We start from the raw sequence: 15,611 nt of genomic DNA on the forward strand, positions 1-15,611 counted from the left end.
CCGGACCTCGACGAGGATCCGCCCCAGTTGGTCCGCTTGCCCTTCGCCTTCGCGGTTGCCTTCTTCGCGCGTTCCAGCGCCGCTGTCTTGTCCTTCCCCATGGTGGCAGTTCGAGCTCAAGCGGAGATCCGGCGACAAGACGGGAGCAAGGGTGGCGGAGAAATCGGGAGAAAACAGAGAGAGAATGGTGGCGTGCGGAACAGAGCCCCGGCCCAACACCTTATATGAGGCTGCTTCCGAGTGGCTGACTGGTAGGCCCGGACGGCCCTGCCAAATCCCGTTGAGATCGCGCGCACGATACGTGGCGAAAAAGGTGGCACGGGGATCGAGGCGGCTCTGCGCTATCCCATCCGTTTACTGCGGCCTCTCCCGTCCCGCGCGCTTCCCAAAATTTGGATCCCACGAAATCCGCGGGCTGCAGAACAACTCGTCGGACCGAAGATCTCCTCCGCACCGTCACTCAGAACTCTTCAAGTATAAGAACTCACTCGACAAAACCTAAGAATGGATCAAGGCGACTGGAAAGAAAGTTGTTGTCATCACTCTGGTCCATTGATTCGAAACAAGGTATGCTCATGACATGAAAAATGAGTCGGAGATGTGCTCAAACCCTTTCCCACTCAAACCTCAATCCATTCGGGGGCTAATGATGAAGCTATGTACCTAGGGTAGGGCCATGGACCTGTCCAAACTGACCTACCCAAGGACACCTCCAGAAGAAATCACATTTCAATCGACTTGGCGGTGTTTCACTTGACGGACTCGAAGACACTCGACCGAGAAGCAACCACTCGACCAAGATCCAACCACTCGACGGCCAGGAGACCTAAAGTCACTCCGCACGCTAACGGTCGGTCATTAAGTAGCTTTTATGATCATCATAGCACTTTATTAGGGGCGTTACCAGTAACGCCCGACCTTAATGTACTTAAAACCCTGCATAAATGAGGGCTGGAGGGGTCTGGCGGACTCTATATAAGCCACCCCCCTCCTCAGTGTAAAGGGTTCGCACCCCTGTAATTCATACTCTCATAATCCAGTCGACCGCCTCCGGGCTCCGAGACGTAGGGCTATTACTTCCTCCGAGAAGGGCCTGAACTCGTAAACCTTGCGTTCTTACAACTTCTCCATAGCTAAGATCTTGCCTCTCCATACTTACCCCCCTACACTACTGTCATACTTGGAACCACGACACCCCACGCCCTAATTGAACTCCGAGAGGAGAATGCCTTTTTACCTCATAATCAATACAAAATCATTAGGTGGTATACTATATCTATTTGTTTATTAAAATTCCTTCCTTTTATTTTCTTCCACGGTTATTTTTGAGAAATCAAATCCAAATTAGTTCTACGGGTGCACTTATCCCCTCTTGGTAAGCCGAAGATCATATCGTTTGTGTAGCCTAATCACAATATCGATCCTTTAAAATCTATCTTTCAAAGATTCAATAGAAAGACTAATTAAAGTGACTCGTCTTCAAATCTAGTTTGGTTGGAGTTCAAAAAAGGGCCTTTGCTCGGTAGTTTCATAGCCATTTTTTCGAACGAGATCATAAAAGTTATAAACTTACAAAATAATCAACTTTCATAGCTATCATAGTATCCGCCAAGTTCACGGGCTAGAGATAGGCGGAAGGGGCTACATTTCTTTTCAATTTTCATTGAAGAGTTTCTATCTATTTCGTTCACATTTTAGGTTGAGCAGAGACGCTAGGGAGTCTGTGGTCTTCCCTTCGCTTTTATTTATTCTTTCAGAAAGACATAAGAATTCGTCGCTTCCCTGGCCACTAGGGAGTCACCGAAGTCAGAGTCCATACACTTGCTAGCTAATACAAGATCATCAAAGATCTGAGCGGGTAGCAGGAATCGAACACGCATTGTTAGCTTCGAAGTTACATGCCTATGACCCTGTTTCCCAGGAAATCCGTGCAGGATCGTAGGGGCGATGTTTTACTTCATGGGCGAGGTCTTTGGTTCAAGTCTAGGATGGCCTAGCTGCACCTGTTGAAGAATGAGCCGACGACTCATAGGAGTTTCACTTACTTCCTTCTTATTGTGGTGACTATTATGGTGTGGCTGAAATGAACAAAAAGCGAGATGATTCTACCGAAGGAGTATCTCTGAGTTAAGGAGTAATGAAGCTTCTAGGCCCCTTCCTGGCTACTAGATCACTCCAGTGTTGTAGGTACTATGGCCCTTCTGCCATCCATTACAATAGAGCAGTTTCATGAGTGGGTATATCAGATGGTTCGGTATTTTGATTATCCATACCTTATTGACCGCAACTTCTGTATTCCTATTGAATCTGGAACGTCCGAAGCTCAAAGCTATATAGGTAGCCCTACCTACGATTAGAAAAGTATCATATTTTTCTCTTCCAGCAAATTTTCCACCCATTCCTTTCTATTTCTTTAGCGGGATTATTCATGATTGTGTATTTGTAATACAGGCGTGTAGATCAGAATAAATTTTGCCTATCCACTCTTGTTTGGCCAAGAAATAAAGCACTGCTTTGGGCCCAGGAAGGAACCAAAGGAATGCATTCATCTTTCTTTCTGCTAGTTGTTTCCAGTTGGTAGAGCCATGTTCTTACAATTGGGTAGTCTACTCATTTATGATAGATGTATTTATTCATATAGTGTTTGTTTCTTATTTAGGATCTCGACAATACGAAGCAATTCGTTTTCATGTTCTAATTGAACATTGTCCATTTATGATATGATTAATGGACAGGCCCAAATATTTCGATTGGGATCGTTGCTGACCCATACCACATAGTTTCGGCAAGTACGAAAACTGCACAAAAAAACTGCGGGAAATATTGAAATATAATATGAACTGATGTGTTTTCTTGGGGCGGGTTCAATTCCCGTCGTTCGCCCATCGCATTATTGCAAATTCCAAAAATGCAATTTTACAATTTTGAATCAAGAGATTTGTTGTGGAATTTGTCAAATGTGTAAAGAGTACGCTATAAGAAATAAACGGTCAGTTGAATATTCGGTAGCAAGCTTCACTTAAATTGTAGCAGTTCACAACAACTGTACGCTGCCAAATTAAAGTAGTCCCTTCGGTCCTTTTTCACTCCGTGTATTAGATCTTAGTCAAGTCAAACTTTACAAAGTTTGACAAAATTTATATTTAAAAAATATCAAAATCTAGAATACAAAATATATATATATATATATATACTACATTTTACAATGAATCTAGAATACAAAACGCCAGATCGAAGAAGAATATCACACATTTACACGTCCGTAATCTGTCTATTTCGCTTTTTTTCTGTACGTTCCTCTCACGACTCATCCCTGAGTCAGACAGGAGATGATTCATACTCGCTTGGCGCGTTGGTTGGTGTGGAGCGTCGACATACAACCAACGGTGTGCGCCGTCACCGCTTTGCAGCCCGTGACTCGGCGAGTATGCAGCAACAGCTATTGGGCACGTGCACGGCCTCTTTTTTGTCCCTGGAAGCGAAAATTAGCGAGCCCAATACTCCACACTCTGCAGCCAAGGTTAGTTGTGGTCGGCAGCACTCGGCAGTCGACCGTGAGTACTTCCAAGAGATCGCCGTGCGTGCCAGCAATAATTTGTAGTCAGATACTCCCAAGTTTCACTCCGATGATTACGGCCGACGCGTCAGTGTTACTACTCGAGGAATCTGCAAAAAACAAAACAAATTGCATGCAAATCTTGAGAAAAGCTGCTCCCCAGGAGGAGGCCTGCATGCCTCGACGGAATCTCGAGAACAGTGGACTGAGAGATGCCAATGGAATCTCGAGTCGATCCGTTCAACGCTCAACGGCAACTGCAGCTGCAACGCCATGATACGAAAATGTGCACGATCCCCGAGCTAGCTAAACAAACCTGGCTGGCAACCTCTCTCTCGTTAAACGGCTCAATAATCTCGTACTTTTCTCTAGCAGCATCCTTGAGCCTCAAGTTTTAAAGACTGCAAAATGGCCGCACACATTGCTTGCAGCTGGTGCGTAAACAAGATCTGCAGTGTGTGCGCGAGTCAACTGCTCACAAGTTGTTTCAGAAAAAAAAAAGCTGCTCACAAGTTGATGCTGTGGCGTGCATGCACGCCCGCACGGGTGCACCACAGCTCAAGATTCCCTCCCTCCCGTATGACACTAACTGAAGGAGAAGACCTCGAATTATTTGCTCAAAATACCACATACAGTACAGTGCACGGTAGGCATTGGTGTCTATTATTATTTATTAGCCATCTGGGGCACCTATCTCATTTTTATTTTTAGTCTTTTTATCATTTATGCCACTGATTCTCACTACTCAATTTTGCCACTAGGAATCACATCTGCTCAAAAATGCCATCGTTTTGTTAGGCACATGCTCAAAAATGTCACTCGACATCATGATTGTCAGCTCAAATCTCGTTTTTCATGTCATAATGATCAAAATACCTATAGACTAATATGTCAGTTCTTCCTCTATCTCACTACAATAAAGTATGGGTCCCACTTGATCCCAACAGCGTTCTTATTTTCTCTAAAATTATTCGCTTGCTTACTGCGAACAAGTGAGGTCCATACTTATCATTGTGAAATATAGAGATCTGACATGTGAGTATTGGGGTATTTTTGTCATATAACATGGTCAACGAGTTTTGTCCTGACAATAACGATGTCTAATGACATTTCTTAGCAAACATCTAATGGAACGATGGTATTTTTATAATATGTAATGGCATTTTTGAGAAAACACCTCACGAAACGACGGTATTTTTGAGTAGTTGTAAGGCACCTGTCTTTCTTTTTTTTGAGATAGACTCACGGCAGGCGTTGGGAAAAAGGCTGGCGCGCTTGTAATTAATTAGCACTAAGCGTTAGCGCTATTTTAAGCAAAGCTGCCTAATCTTATACTCACACGAGTACAGCCGGAATATCACAACTTACAACTACATTTTTAAGCAAAGTATTTTTGAGAGTTTTCAAATACAGCTACATTTCTAGCCTTCACAAAATATCACAACTTAGAGCATCTCCACTTGTGCGCCCCCCCAGCGCTTAGGCCGGCGCTATTTCAGGCGCTCACTCAACGATTTTTAGGCCCTGGGGGTGATCTAGGTCCCAACCACGCCCCAAGTGCCGCCCCTAAGGTGTTGTAATTCAAACTTGTCCATTCCCGCCACCCAAAAAACGCCACAAGTCCAGCGATCAGCGTCACGGTTCGGCAATCACCTTGCCATAGTTTGGCGTGCAAAAAAAAGGACGCGTAGGCAATGCATCAAACGGCGGTGTCGGCCTCCGGCGATGGAGGAGTCGGCGTGCGCGGGCTGGTCGGCGTCGGCGCGGCTTCTGTGTTGGGCGTCGTGAAGGCATCATCGCTCGGGCTTGGCACGGCGTTGGGGTCGGCGTGGGAGTGGGAGTTGGCGCCGCCGTCGACGGCATCTGGTTCAGGATGTGGCCACGCTCCGCTAGGTACCACGCCTTGAGCTGCTCGTCGTCGCTCCGGAGCATGCCCCCCCCCCCCAATCCGGAAAGCCAGGTCGGTGTTCCTCTCCTTCGCGGCGACGTTCGTCCGGAGCAGGTCGAACTTGACGGCACTATTCGTCATCAAAGCCGACCACCGTGCCTCGGTTTTCTCTTCCCGCTGAGCCGCCTGGGTCTGGGCGTCGGCGATGCAATGCTCGATAGACTCTTGCACACGCGCGGTAACCAACTCGGCGTGTTTTGCCGACTTGGCCCTTTTGTTACCGTCCGGGCGTCTGTCGGCCGCACCCGGCGTAGGCGTGTCCGGCTTGTACGTCTCCTTGGCCTTGGCGAGGGTGCGCCAGACTTTCGTCCACTTCTCGCACTTCTCGATCCGGGAGAAGACGTGGAGGTACTTGAAATCTTGGCCAGTGATGCTGCTATGACGATACATGGCGAACATCCGCCTTCTGCGCCGAGGAAACAATAGTCGGCGGCGCACGCGGCGAAAATAAATGGTAGAGACCGGCGTGTCATACTGACCCTCGATGTTGGCGTCGCTCTACAGGCAAGCCACAATCTCCTCAACGATCCCATGCCATTTGTTGCACGCCGTTTGGATGAGCCCCTAGTGGTTCGCTATGGCCTTCGAGTCGCGCTGCATGTGGACGTCGGTGAAGTAGGGGTCGACCAGCTTGCACTAGTCAAACTCAGCCTTGATGCTCTCCCAATACATGTCAACGCTCTGATTCGTGCCGGTGATCAGGTCGAGGTAAACGATTTTCCACGCTTTGACTTTCCACGCTTTGACCTTGAGCCTCAAGTTTTAAGGACTGTAAATGGCCGCAGACTTTGCCTGCAGCAGGTGCGTAGACAAGATGTGCAAGTGTGCGCGCGAGTCCACTGCCCACAAGTTGCTGCTGTGGCGTGCATGCACGCTCGCACGGGTGCACCACAGCTCAAGATTCCCTCCCTCCCGTATGACACTAACTGAAGGAGAAGACCTCGAATTATTTGCTCAAAATATCACATACAGTACAGTGCACGATAGGCATTGGTGTCTATTATTTGCCATGGGGGGCGCCTGTCTTATTTTTATTTTTATTTTGAGATAGAGGCACGGTAGGCGTTTGGAATGTTAGAGTTGTGTCGAATATTGTGTACAAGTTAGGTTACAGTTGGACTTGTAGTTGTATTGTGTTTAGATAGGATATGGAGTCGTGTCCTAGTAGGACACTTGTATCCTAGGCCTCTCATATATAGCGGGGTAGACGCACGATGTAACTTATGTCAACATAATAGCACATGCGCGCAAGGGGGAGCCGGCGGCGTGCGCCGGCGCCCGGGTGGCCAGGGTGCGGTATTGTGACGGTGTCACGGGGAGGAGCGCCTGTAGTCAAGGCCCGGGGATGTAGCCATATCGGTGAACCTCGTTAACAAATCACGATGTCATGCCTCGTGTGATTGCTTGATTGATTGACGGTGTGCCCCGAATTTAATTCTAACAAGTGGTATCATGAGCAAGGTTACGACAAAATCGTTGTACGTTGATCTAGAGGTGAGATATCGTGGAAAAATCAGTCGCTGGGCGAGATCGGAAAAGCCAGCGTGGCAACGCGGTCGCGTGAGGTGCGTTGAATTTGGATCCGAAGACGGACTCGGCGAGATTGAAAATTTTGCAGGCAGCAGCAGTACCGACCGTGCGCGGCGACGCAGTTGGGCCATGGTACGGTCCAGCAGCCACTGGAGGCGAGCCAGCGGCGCCCAACACGAGCGCGCGTACGTGCTGTCGCTCGGCTAAGGCAGCGGCGTACTGTACGCTGCTTGGGCAGGGTTGGCGATTATCTCGATGCAATCAGCAGAAAGTGAGATTTGTTTTGGACTAAAAGAGGACCAAGTCCTCGTTCACGCGGACGGAGGCGAGGCAGATCAAATCGGCAGAATAGAATATCCATCAGGGAGCACTACTTGCGTAGGGCTTGAGGCAAAGCAAGGCAGCAGCCAGCATCGGAATTAGTGTCAAAGGAGCTACGTCACGTGAAGACCAGCTAGTTGAATCGCTAGTAGTATGCGCAGGTGTCGTTCGTGTACTTGGGGATCACGGGAAGAACTGCCTGGTTATTTTTTTTCGCAGTGTCAGCCGTACAAAAAACTCTGGCGCCAATGGATATCAGGTTTGAGGTGGAGAAGTTCGATAGAACTGGAAGCTTTGAATTATGGTAGACAAGGGTGAAAAGTTGTTGGTACAACACGGATGCTTGAAGGTGTTGCGGGAAGCCAAGCCAGCTAAGATGGAATTATCATGTGATGGATGGAAATTCGCCGAAGACGATTTGGGAGCCTTGAAGCGTGTCATACAGTCGAACGAGTTCGGCTGGGTCGGCCTAGACAGTCTGACGGATCGACGCAAGTCGGTTGGTACAGAGGACGGTGGTGGGATCAGCGAGGATGACATAGGAGCGTGATGCTGATGGTGGCCGACTTCTGGGGCGTGGAAACATGTGGCGCAGGCCTGAGGGCTTGTGTGGCTTCGACAAGACTATGGCGCGGGATTGATTCAAGGTGGTGTATACACGGAGCTTGAAGTCGATGAGGCGCAGGGGTGGATTGATCATCTACCATGGAGTCATGTTGAAGGTGGAGCTGGATTGAGGGGCTACGGCGTAAGCCGACGGGGCCGAAGCCTATTCAGCAAGGGGGAAAGCGAGTGACATGCAGTTCGGACTAGAGCCCAGTGGTCTGATGGAAGCGTGAAACTCGTCATCGGTCGGTGATGATCGATGGTACTCTGTAGTGGGGGTTGAGTGGTGTGGTTTCATGACCCTTGAGACTCGTCCGAGACAGCGGAGACTCGACGCGGTAATAGCGGCGAGGCGTGTGGTTAGCACGGGACATGGAGACGGGTCAGGGCTCTGGTGGTCACACATGTGGTGAGACAACTGCGAATTTGACTTGGGATGACTACAAGCAACGGTGAAATTCTTTCAAGTTTCAGACAGGTGGTCAAGAAAGGAGCGGTGATGTTGAGTTCAGGTAACTCTTATGTGTGACACCCAATATGTGAGTTGTTCACTTTCACGTAGGTCAGTGATCAGTGTGTGATGACGTTGGACTGATACTCTGATAGTTGGGAGCACAAACTAGAGTAACAAGTAACTTAATTTTGCTCGAGTGTTGAGTGTGGTCAGGAAAAGGAGGGACTACAAGTTGCAGGTGGAGTCACATGGAGTCTTTGGAGTAGCAACGGTACTCACGGGATAAACTCAAGTCCAATGTACATGGAAGTTTGACGCATGGACAAATCCAAGGTGGTGAAGAATATTCGCCAAGGTGGAGTTTATTAGAGTTGTGTCGAATATTGTGTACAAGGTAGGTTACAGTTGGACTTGTAGTTGTATTGTGTTTAGATAGGATATGGAGTCGTGTCCTAGTAGGACACTTGTATCGTAGGCCTCTCATATATAGCGGGGGTAGACACACGATGTAACCTATACCAACATAATAGCACAGGCGCGCAAAGGGGAGCCGGCGGCGTGTGCCGGCGCCCGGGTGGCCAGGATGCGGTATTGTGACGGTGTCACGGGGAGGAGCGCCCGTAGTCAAGCCTCGGGGATGCAGCCATATTGGTGAACCTCGTTAACAAATCTCGGTGTCATGCCTCATGTGATTGCTTGGTCCTCGGATGATTGACGGTATGCCTCGAATTTAATTTTAACATGGAAAAAGGCTGGCGTGCTAATAATTTTTTTAACAAAGTACAGACGCAAGCGCTTATATAAATGCGCATACACTCACCCTTATGAACGCACACACGCACACCCTACCCCTATGAGCACCTTCAAAAGACTGAGCCGGCATATCATCTTGAGACTTTACGAAGTCACCGTAGACGCCTCGTAGTCGACGGGAACGTCTCCTCCGACTGAAAGCGTATCGCCGGAATTCCTGAAATAAATTCAGAATAAATGCGAGCATCAGGATTTAAACCCTGATGGGTTGGAGATACCACTGTTCACCGTTAGCGCTATTTTAAGCAAAGCTGTCTAATCTATACCCACACAAGTACAGCCGGAATATACTTCAAGTATTTTTGAGAGTTTTTAAATACAGCTACATTTCTAGCCTTCACAAAATATCACAACTTACATCAACAGGGACGTTCATTATTCGGGACCTGGTCGACCTCGCCGTTGTTTTCCTCGGTGGAGCCGAGCGCAGTATTGCCCGACCCGTGGGCGCACCGGTCCACAGTATTCCGACGGCATTGCCGTGTCCGTCTCCACGCACCATATATACCTGAGCTTCCACTCTTTTCTCCACACAACTCGCTCGCTCTCCTCTGCTCAGCATTTTGCTCGAAAGCCACCTACTGACCTACACACACCTACCATGGTGGCATCGGTGGCCTGCTCCTTCTTCTTCGACGACGAGCTGCTCGGCGAGCCCGGCATGCCGCCGACGGACGCGTGCGCGCTCTGCGCCAAGCCGCTGGCGCGCGACCGCGACGTCTTCATGTACAGAGGGGACACGCCCTACTGCAGCGAGGAGTGTCGGCACGAGCAGATGCACCTCGACGCCGTCTGTGCCAAGCAGGCCGCGCGGAGGCAGCAGCGGTTCTCGGCGGAGACGGAGTCCCACCGTGGGCAACGGCAGTCCAGCAAGGTGTCGGTCGCAAGCTAACCGCCTGGCCGCTGAAGGTTTTGTTTGGATCGACAAGATCTGAATGAATTCTGAAGAATCATCGTCGTTTCCGTCTCTCCGGCCGGTGCTCTAGCCTGGTCCGGTGGAGGCACCAGGTACAGCTTGGCGCCGCCTACAGGAGACAAGGGAGGGCAGCAGCATCAGGCGGCACCAAGCATCAGTGCCTGTAGCTTCCCATATGTGTCCATGGCTGATTAAGCTGCCGGGATGGAAATTGTACTTGTTCTTGGTCGGCCTGTGCTGTGCCGATGATTTTTTTATTTGAATTTGAAGAATGCAATCAAATATCATTCACATTTGTTTAGCTTCAGTTTGGGTAGCTCGTCTGCTCCATCTCTTATTTTGTTCCCCTTGATGATTTAAACTGTGCTAGAGCACTCTCGTCGTAAATAATTCATGGCAATCGATATAAATTATCGTTGCCCTAAATTTTTTTTTTTGAATGTTGGTAAGAGATCTACCAAATTCGTTGATTAGCAAGGAAAGAATACAAGCAAAAACCCAGGAGGGAAAGCACCAGAAAAGGCCTGGCGCTAGAAAGGAAGAAGAGAAAAACAATCAGCCCGGATCAAATGGGATTTTGGCACCTGCCAAATTCCACAAATTAATCTCCTCTCTAACTATCCTAATCAGTTGGGTGGTCGTCATTTCTCGCTGCTGAAAAACGCGTCTATTACGCTCTTTCCATATCTCCCAGGCGACCAGATGGATCATCGAAATAGTGCCTTTTTTCTTTTCCTTTGGTGCATTGTGCGAGCAAATGGACATCCATTCCTTCAGGTTGCCAAACGCCGGCCAGATCCCCACCCCGACCGCACCGCACCCGACCCCGTCCCCGCCCCCCGCCTCCGCCGCGCGCAAGCTCCCCATCAAGCGCCGCTCCCCGCCGCGCGCCTCCTCCTCGCCCTCCTCCTCCGCCGGCGCCGCCTCCTCCGGCCAGAACCCGCCCTTCAAGTTCCAGCGCATCTGGTCCGAGTCCGACGAGCTGCGCTTCCTGCAGGGCCTCCTCGGCTGCGGCGCGCAGGGCCTCGTCTTCCCGCGCGACCTCAACGTCTTCTACGACCGCTTCTCCGAGTCCATGCCGCAGCCCTACACCCGCTCCCAGCTCTCCGAGAAGCTCCGCCGCCTCAAGAACAAGCACCGCAACGTCTCCTCCCGCGTCGCCAGGGGCCTCGACCCCGCCCCCCTCGCCCCGCACGACCGCGACGTCCTCCACCTCTGCTCCCGCCTCTGGGACCCCGCCAACGCCGCCACCTCGCCCTTCGCCGCCGCCGCCGCGCCCGCAGGCTCCTCGGGGAACAAGCGCCGCCGCTCCAACCCTGCCGTCGTGCCGCTCGACGTCCCGGCCCCCTCGGGGGACAGCAACTCCCATGGCCCTAAATTTTTTGATCCACACCAATCTGGTAAAATAACGCAAGTTACATGTATACTAATGCGCGGCCGTACTGATATGCTGCATGGTAAACAGTTTGAATAGGGAAAAAATAATTTCAAAATTCTATTAATCATTTTGGAGTGATCAACTTTTCTTAGAGAAAAGGCATCAACCGAGTTCAAGATGGGCTCGAGGCTAGCCTGACTTTGAATTAACAAATCCATCAACCAGTCAGGATTATAAGCACACGCCCTCATACAAAGAGAAAGCAAAATAAGGCGGTAAGAATAAGATACATGAACGATAGACAACACAAACTAAGCCTCACATGCTACGAAAGTGAAGATAAGCAAAGGAGAATGAAGCTGAAGACGCCGATGTTCTCCTCTGAGACGCTACACCAGGAACAAGATCACACAGGTTCGGAGGAGAGAGGGGCGGACACCAGCGGGGCATGCCGTCACCATGCACCTACGGACCCCGGCACGGCACATCCATCCCTCCATCTTCGAAAAAGGCCATTACCTCCATGCTTGGATCGAAGGCGCCGCACCGTCGCAAGATAGGATGGATGCTGCTGGAAAATGGCCACATAACAGGGTCAGCGCATTCCCAACGACACGCCGGAGGCTCTCCTTGAGCAGAGCATTGCCGCTGCACACATCCAGCATCAGAGGAGGGGAAGTTTCCGGCTAGGATGAAGAGGGCCACATTGCCGCCGCCACCCACCACCCACAAGCTCCCACCGACTACATGGCTCTTGAAGCGGCGCCTTTAAGAAGAGAACGACTCCCAAAGCATTGCCGCCGCCCAAGAGAGTTAGGGCTTTCGCCCGGAAGACCTAGGGGAATGGGAAGTGGGGGAGGGCTCAGTCCATACCGATGCCTCCAAGGAGGGGAACAGCGCCATCGGGCGTTGCCGTCCACGCAGTCGGATAGGGATTTCAACAAGACTGAGTCCCCGCCACCAACTGCCCCCATGCCCGAGTGTCGGCGACACCCAATGTAGAATGGCCTGACCAGGATGGCTCGCACGCCAAACAAGGGAGGGAGGGGAGGCGTGGCAGAGCTGCAACCGGGGCAAAAAATGGTACAACCCGTGCATCAATTTGCTACGGCTGACATTTTTATTTGCTGGAACCAGTGGAGCATTGATGTGGCAGAGTTGCATCCAGCGACATAATTTGCTACATCGGGCATTGAATTTTGCTGGAACCAGCAATAGCGTGGGACGACCACACGACGCCACCAGAGTTGCTACCGCGGCAACTGGCGGCCGATGTTGCCATGACCACGCGACGACTCTACGACGACCACGCAATGCTCGAACGACGGCGTCGCCGTGCTGCATCGGACATCGCAAGGCTGCTTAGCGAGGACGGCGACCTCTTGAAGGACGCAGCAAGGCTGCTAGCGACGACGACCTGCTGATGATGACGGGACCACGCGATGCTCGGGACGGCTGCTATGGCGATGAGCGGTAGCGAGACACAAGTTGCTGGTCAACACGAGATGCAAAAGGGATGCGTGGAAAATCAACGGCTTGGCCCAACCGGCCAAAATTTTGGCCGGCCTGCGTGCGCCTAGCATCAGCCATCTCAAAAACAATTCAACAAATTAAGTACGTGTCCAAATTTAAATACTCCCTTCATAAACTCCGGTTATAGCCCTCTGGCCTTGGCTAAGGCGAGCTCGCACATCGGTGCAGATCTGCCTGTCGATGCAACTATGTCATGAGCACCACCGACGGGCACCTTACCCGCAAGGTGAGGGATCTCATCGCTCGTGGACAATAACCAAGACCGCGTCTGTCGGATTTCGGGTTCCGGCAGACCCCTGAGATTCGAACACTGGGGTGCGCGCGGAGATCTCTCCCCTACCGATCATCTCCTCGCGTGATCTAAGCTGGAAACAACGAACAACACAAGGGACACGAGGTTTATACTGGTTCGGGCCATCGTAGTGGTGTAATACCCTACTCCAGTGTGTGGTGTGGTGGATTGCCTCAGGGGCTGGTGATGAATAGTACAAGGGAAGAACAGCCTCGCGAGAGGTGTTCTTGATCTGGTGCGATGAACTGCTTGGGTGAGTTCAGTCGCCTCTCTCTCTCCGCTAGGGCTCTATCAGATCTCTAGATGTCCCTGCTCTTGGGTGTGTCGATGTCTTGATGTCTCGATCGATTGATCCCCTTTCCTTTGTGGTGGCTACCTCTATTTATAGAGGCCCTGAGCCTCTCCCCAAATAATGAGTGGGAAGGGCGCCAACAATTGGCCATTTTGAAGGGGAACATCTAGTACAAGTTATCCTGATCAAAGGTGATCTTCAGCTGCCAAAAGTACTGGTGATGACGCCATCTTGGGCTCCACGGTGACCTCCGTCCTGCCGCTATGTTGGTCTTGGTCTTGTTGCACCGGAACGGTAACCTTTGCCCGATGCCTTGGCCTGTGCTTGCCCCCTTTGCACCAAAGGGGAAACAAGGACACTGCGCAGGCCGGCGCCCGCCTGGTCTCGTTAGTCATGGCTTGCGTCACGGGCTCCTCGTGAGGTACCCCTACCTTGATCTCTCCGCCTCCTCGCGAGCCTGCCTAATGTGGCTGCCTCTGAGGAAGCTTCCTGTCGTCCGCCCCGCGAGGCTCGGCCCCTTGCGACGGTCTTAAGCTTGAGCTGACGAAGATGGGCCGTGCTGGGCCCCCACTTGAGCCACGCCGCATGCCGCAGACAGGCAAGTCTGGGGACCCCCGTTCCTAGAACACCGACAGTAGCCCTCGGGCCCAAGGCGCGCCTGGGCTTGGGCTAGCAGGGAAGCGAAAGGGCAAGAGTGAAGCGCCGCGGGTCCCAATAGCCTGCGGCCTTGGGCGCCGCGTGGCGATTGATTGGACATGGGCGCCTGCACTTCCCCACAACGCCTCGGCAACCGCCCATCTGACAAAAGAGGTGCCCGGGCCAGACTTACCTGCTTTGTTCTCGTTCGCCTCGCCCCAGATCCCCTTTCTCGCTCTCCTCCTTCTTGCTCCCGAAATCCTCCAGATCTGTCTCAATCCTCCTCATCCGACACACCATGGCGCCTCGCAAGTCCCCGACCGAGGCCTGGTACTCGCTGGCTCTGGATTCCCCGAACCTGCCGGAGAAGAACCTCGCTCTCACGCGCCTGATGACGGTGGCGCAGGGCAGAAAGGGGGCGACTGTGCTCAAGGCCGGCTTCGACCAGCCTGAAGGCAGGGGGAGCACCTTCTATCCGCTCTTTGTGAGCGCCATCATCGCCGGTCTGGTGCCTCCTTTCTCTGAGTTCTTCTTTGCTGTTCTCCGCCAGTACAACTTGCAGGCTCTGCATCTCCACTCTGTTCTTCTCCTCGCGATTTTTGCTTACTACTGTGAGGCTCACGTCGGGGTAAAGCCCTCGGTAGCCTTGTTGCGTCACTATTTTTCCCTCCGGGTTTCTGGTGGCCATATCTCCGCATGTGCGAGCTTCATCGCATACTCCAATTCCAATGCAATCTTGAAGCCTGGGAAGAGAATCGAAGGCTTCCGAAGCAAGTGGGTCATGGTGGACGTCGGGCGCCTTCTCCCCCGTCTGGTGTTGCCTACGGGGCAGCCCAAGGTTGTCGACGTGTGGTCCCGCGCGGAGCTCGTCGACCCCCGTGCGAAGGCGGTGCTGAAGAGGATGAACGCGGACCTGAGGCCAAGCAACTTGGGGGCGGCGAAGCTGACCGGGGCCACGCTCCTGAGGGAGTTCTTGGAGCACCGGGTGGCTCCACTCCAGGAGCACTCGCTCCCGTTGTGGAGGCTTGGGGAAGCGGACGCCGCCTTGCGCCTAATCTCTGAGGCCCTGACCGACGAGAATCTGGTCGCGGCCCTCCATTCCTTGGTTGGGGGTGTTGGGGAACGTTGCAGAAAACAAAAATTTTCCTACTCGTTTCACCAAGATCATCTAGGAGTTCATCTAGCAACGAGTAATTAGATGCATCTACATACCTTTGTAGATCTCGCACGGAAGCGTTCAAAAGAACGGTGATGATGTAGTCGTACTCGACGTGATCCAAATCACCGATGACCAGCGCCGAACGGACGGCACCTCCGCGTTCAACACACATACGGG

The 15,611-nt window shown here is 51.7% G+C and overlaps 2 protein-coding genes across 2 annotated transcripts; both read left to right on the forward strand.

The window, feature by feature from the left end:
- Positions 1-9,772: 9,772 nt before the first annotated feature.
- On the forward strand, positions 9,773-10,451 carry LOC119351979 (FCS-Like Zinc finger 2-like). Its single transcript, XM_037618738.1, has one exon. The coding sequence runs from the start codon at positions 9,830-9,832 to the stop codon at positions 10,118-10,120; it is 291 nt and encodes a 96-aa protein (XP_037474635.1). The 5' UTR covers positions 9,773-9,829; the 3' UTR covers positions 10,121-10,451.
- Positions 10,452-10,901: 450 nt separating this feature from the next.
- On the forward strand, positions 10,902-11,618 carry LOC119358147. The gene has a single exon (XM_037624831.1). It carries the CDS (start codon positions 10,902-10,904, stop codon positions 11,616-11,618), a length of 717 nt encoding a protein of 238 aa, XP_037480728.1.
- The last annotated feature ends 3,993 nt before the right edge of the window (positions 11,619-15,611 follow it).

The sequence above is a fragment of the Triticum dicoccoides genome, chromosome 2A (assembly GCF_002162155.2).
Source record: "Triticum dicoccoides isolate Atlit2015 ecotype Zavitan chromosome 2A, WEW_v2.0, whole genome shotgun sequence".
Classification (NCBI taxonomy): Eukaryota; Viridiplantae; Streptophyta; class Magnoliopsida; order Poales; family Poaceae; genus Triticum; species Triticum dicoccoides.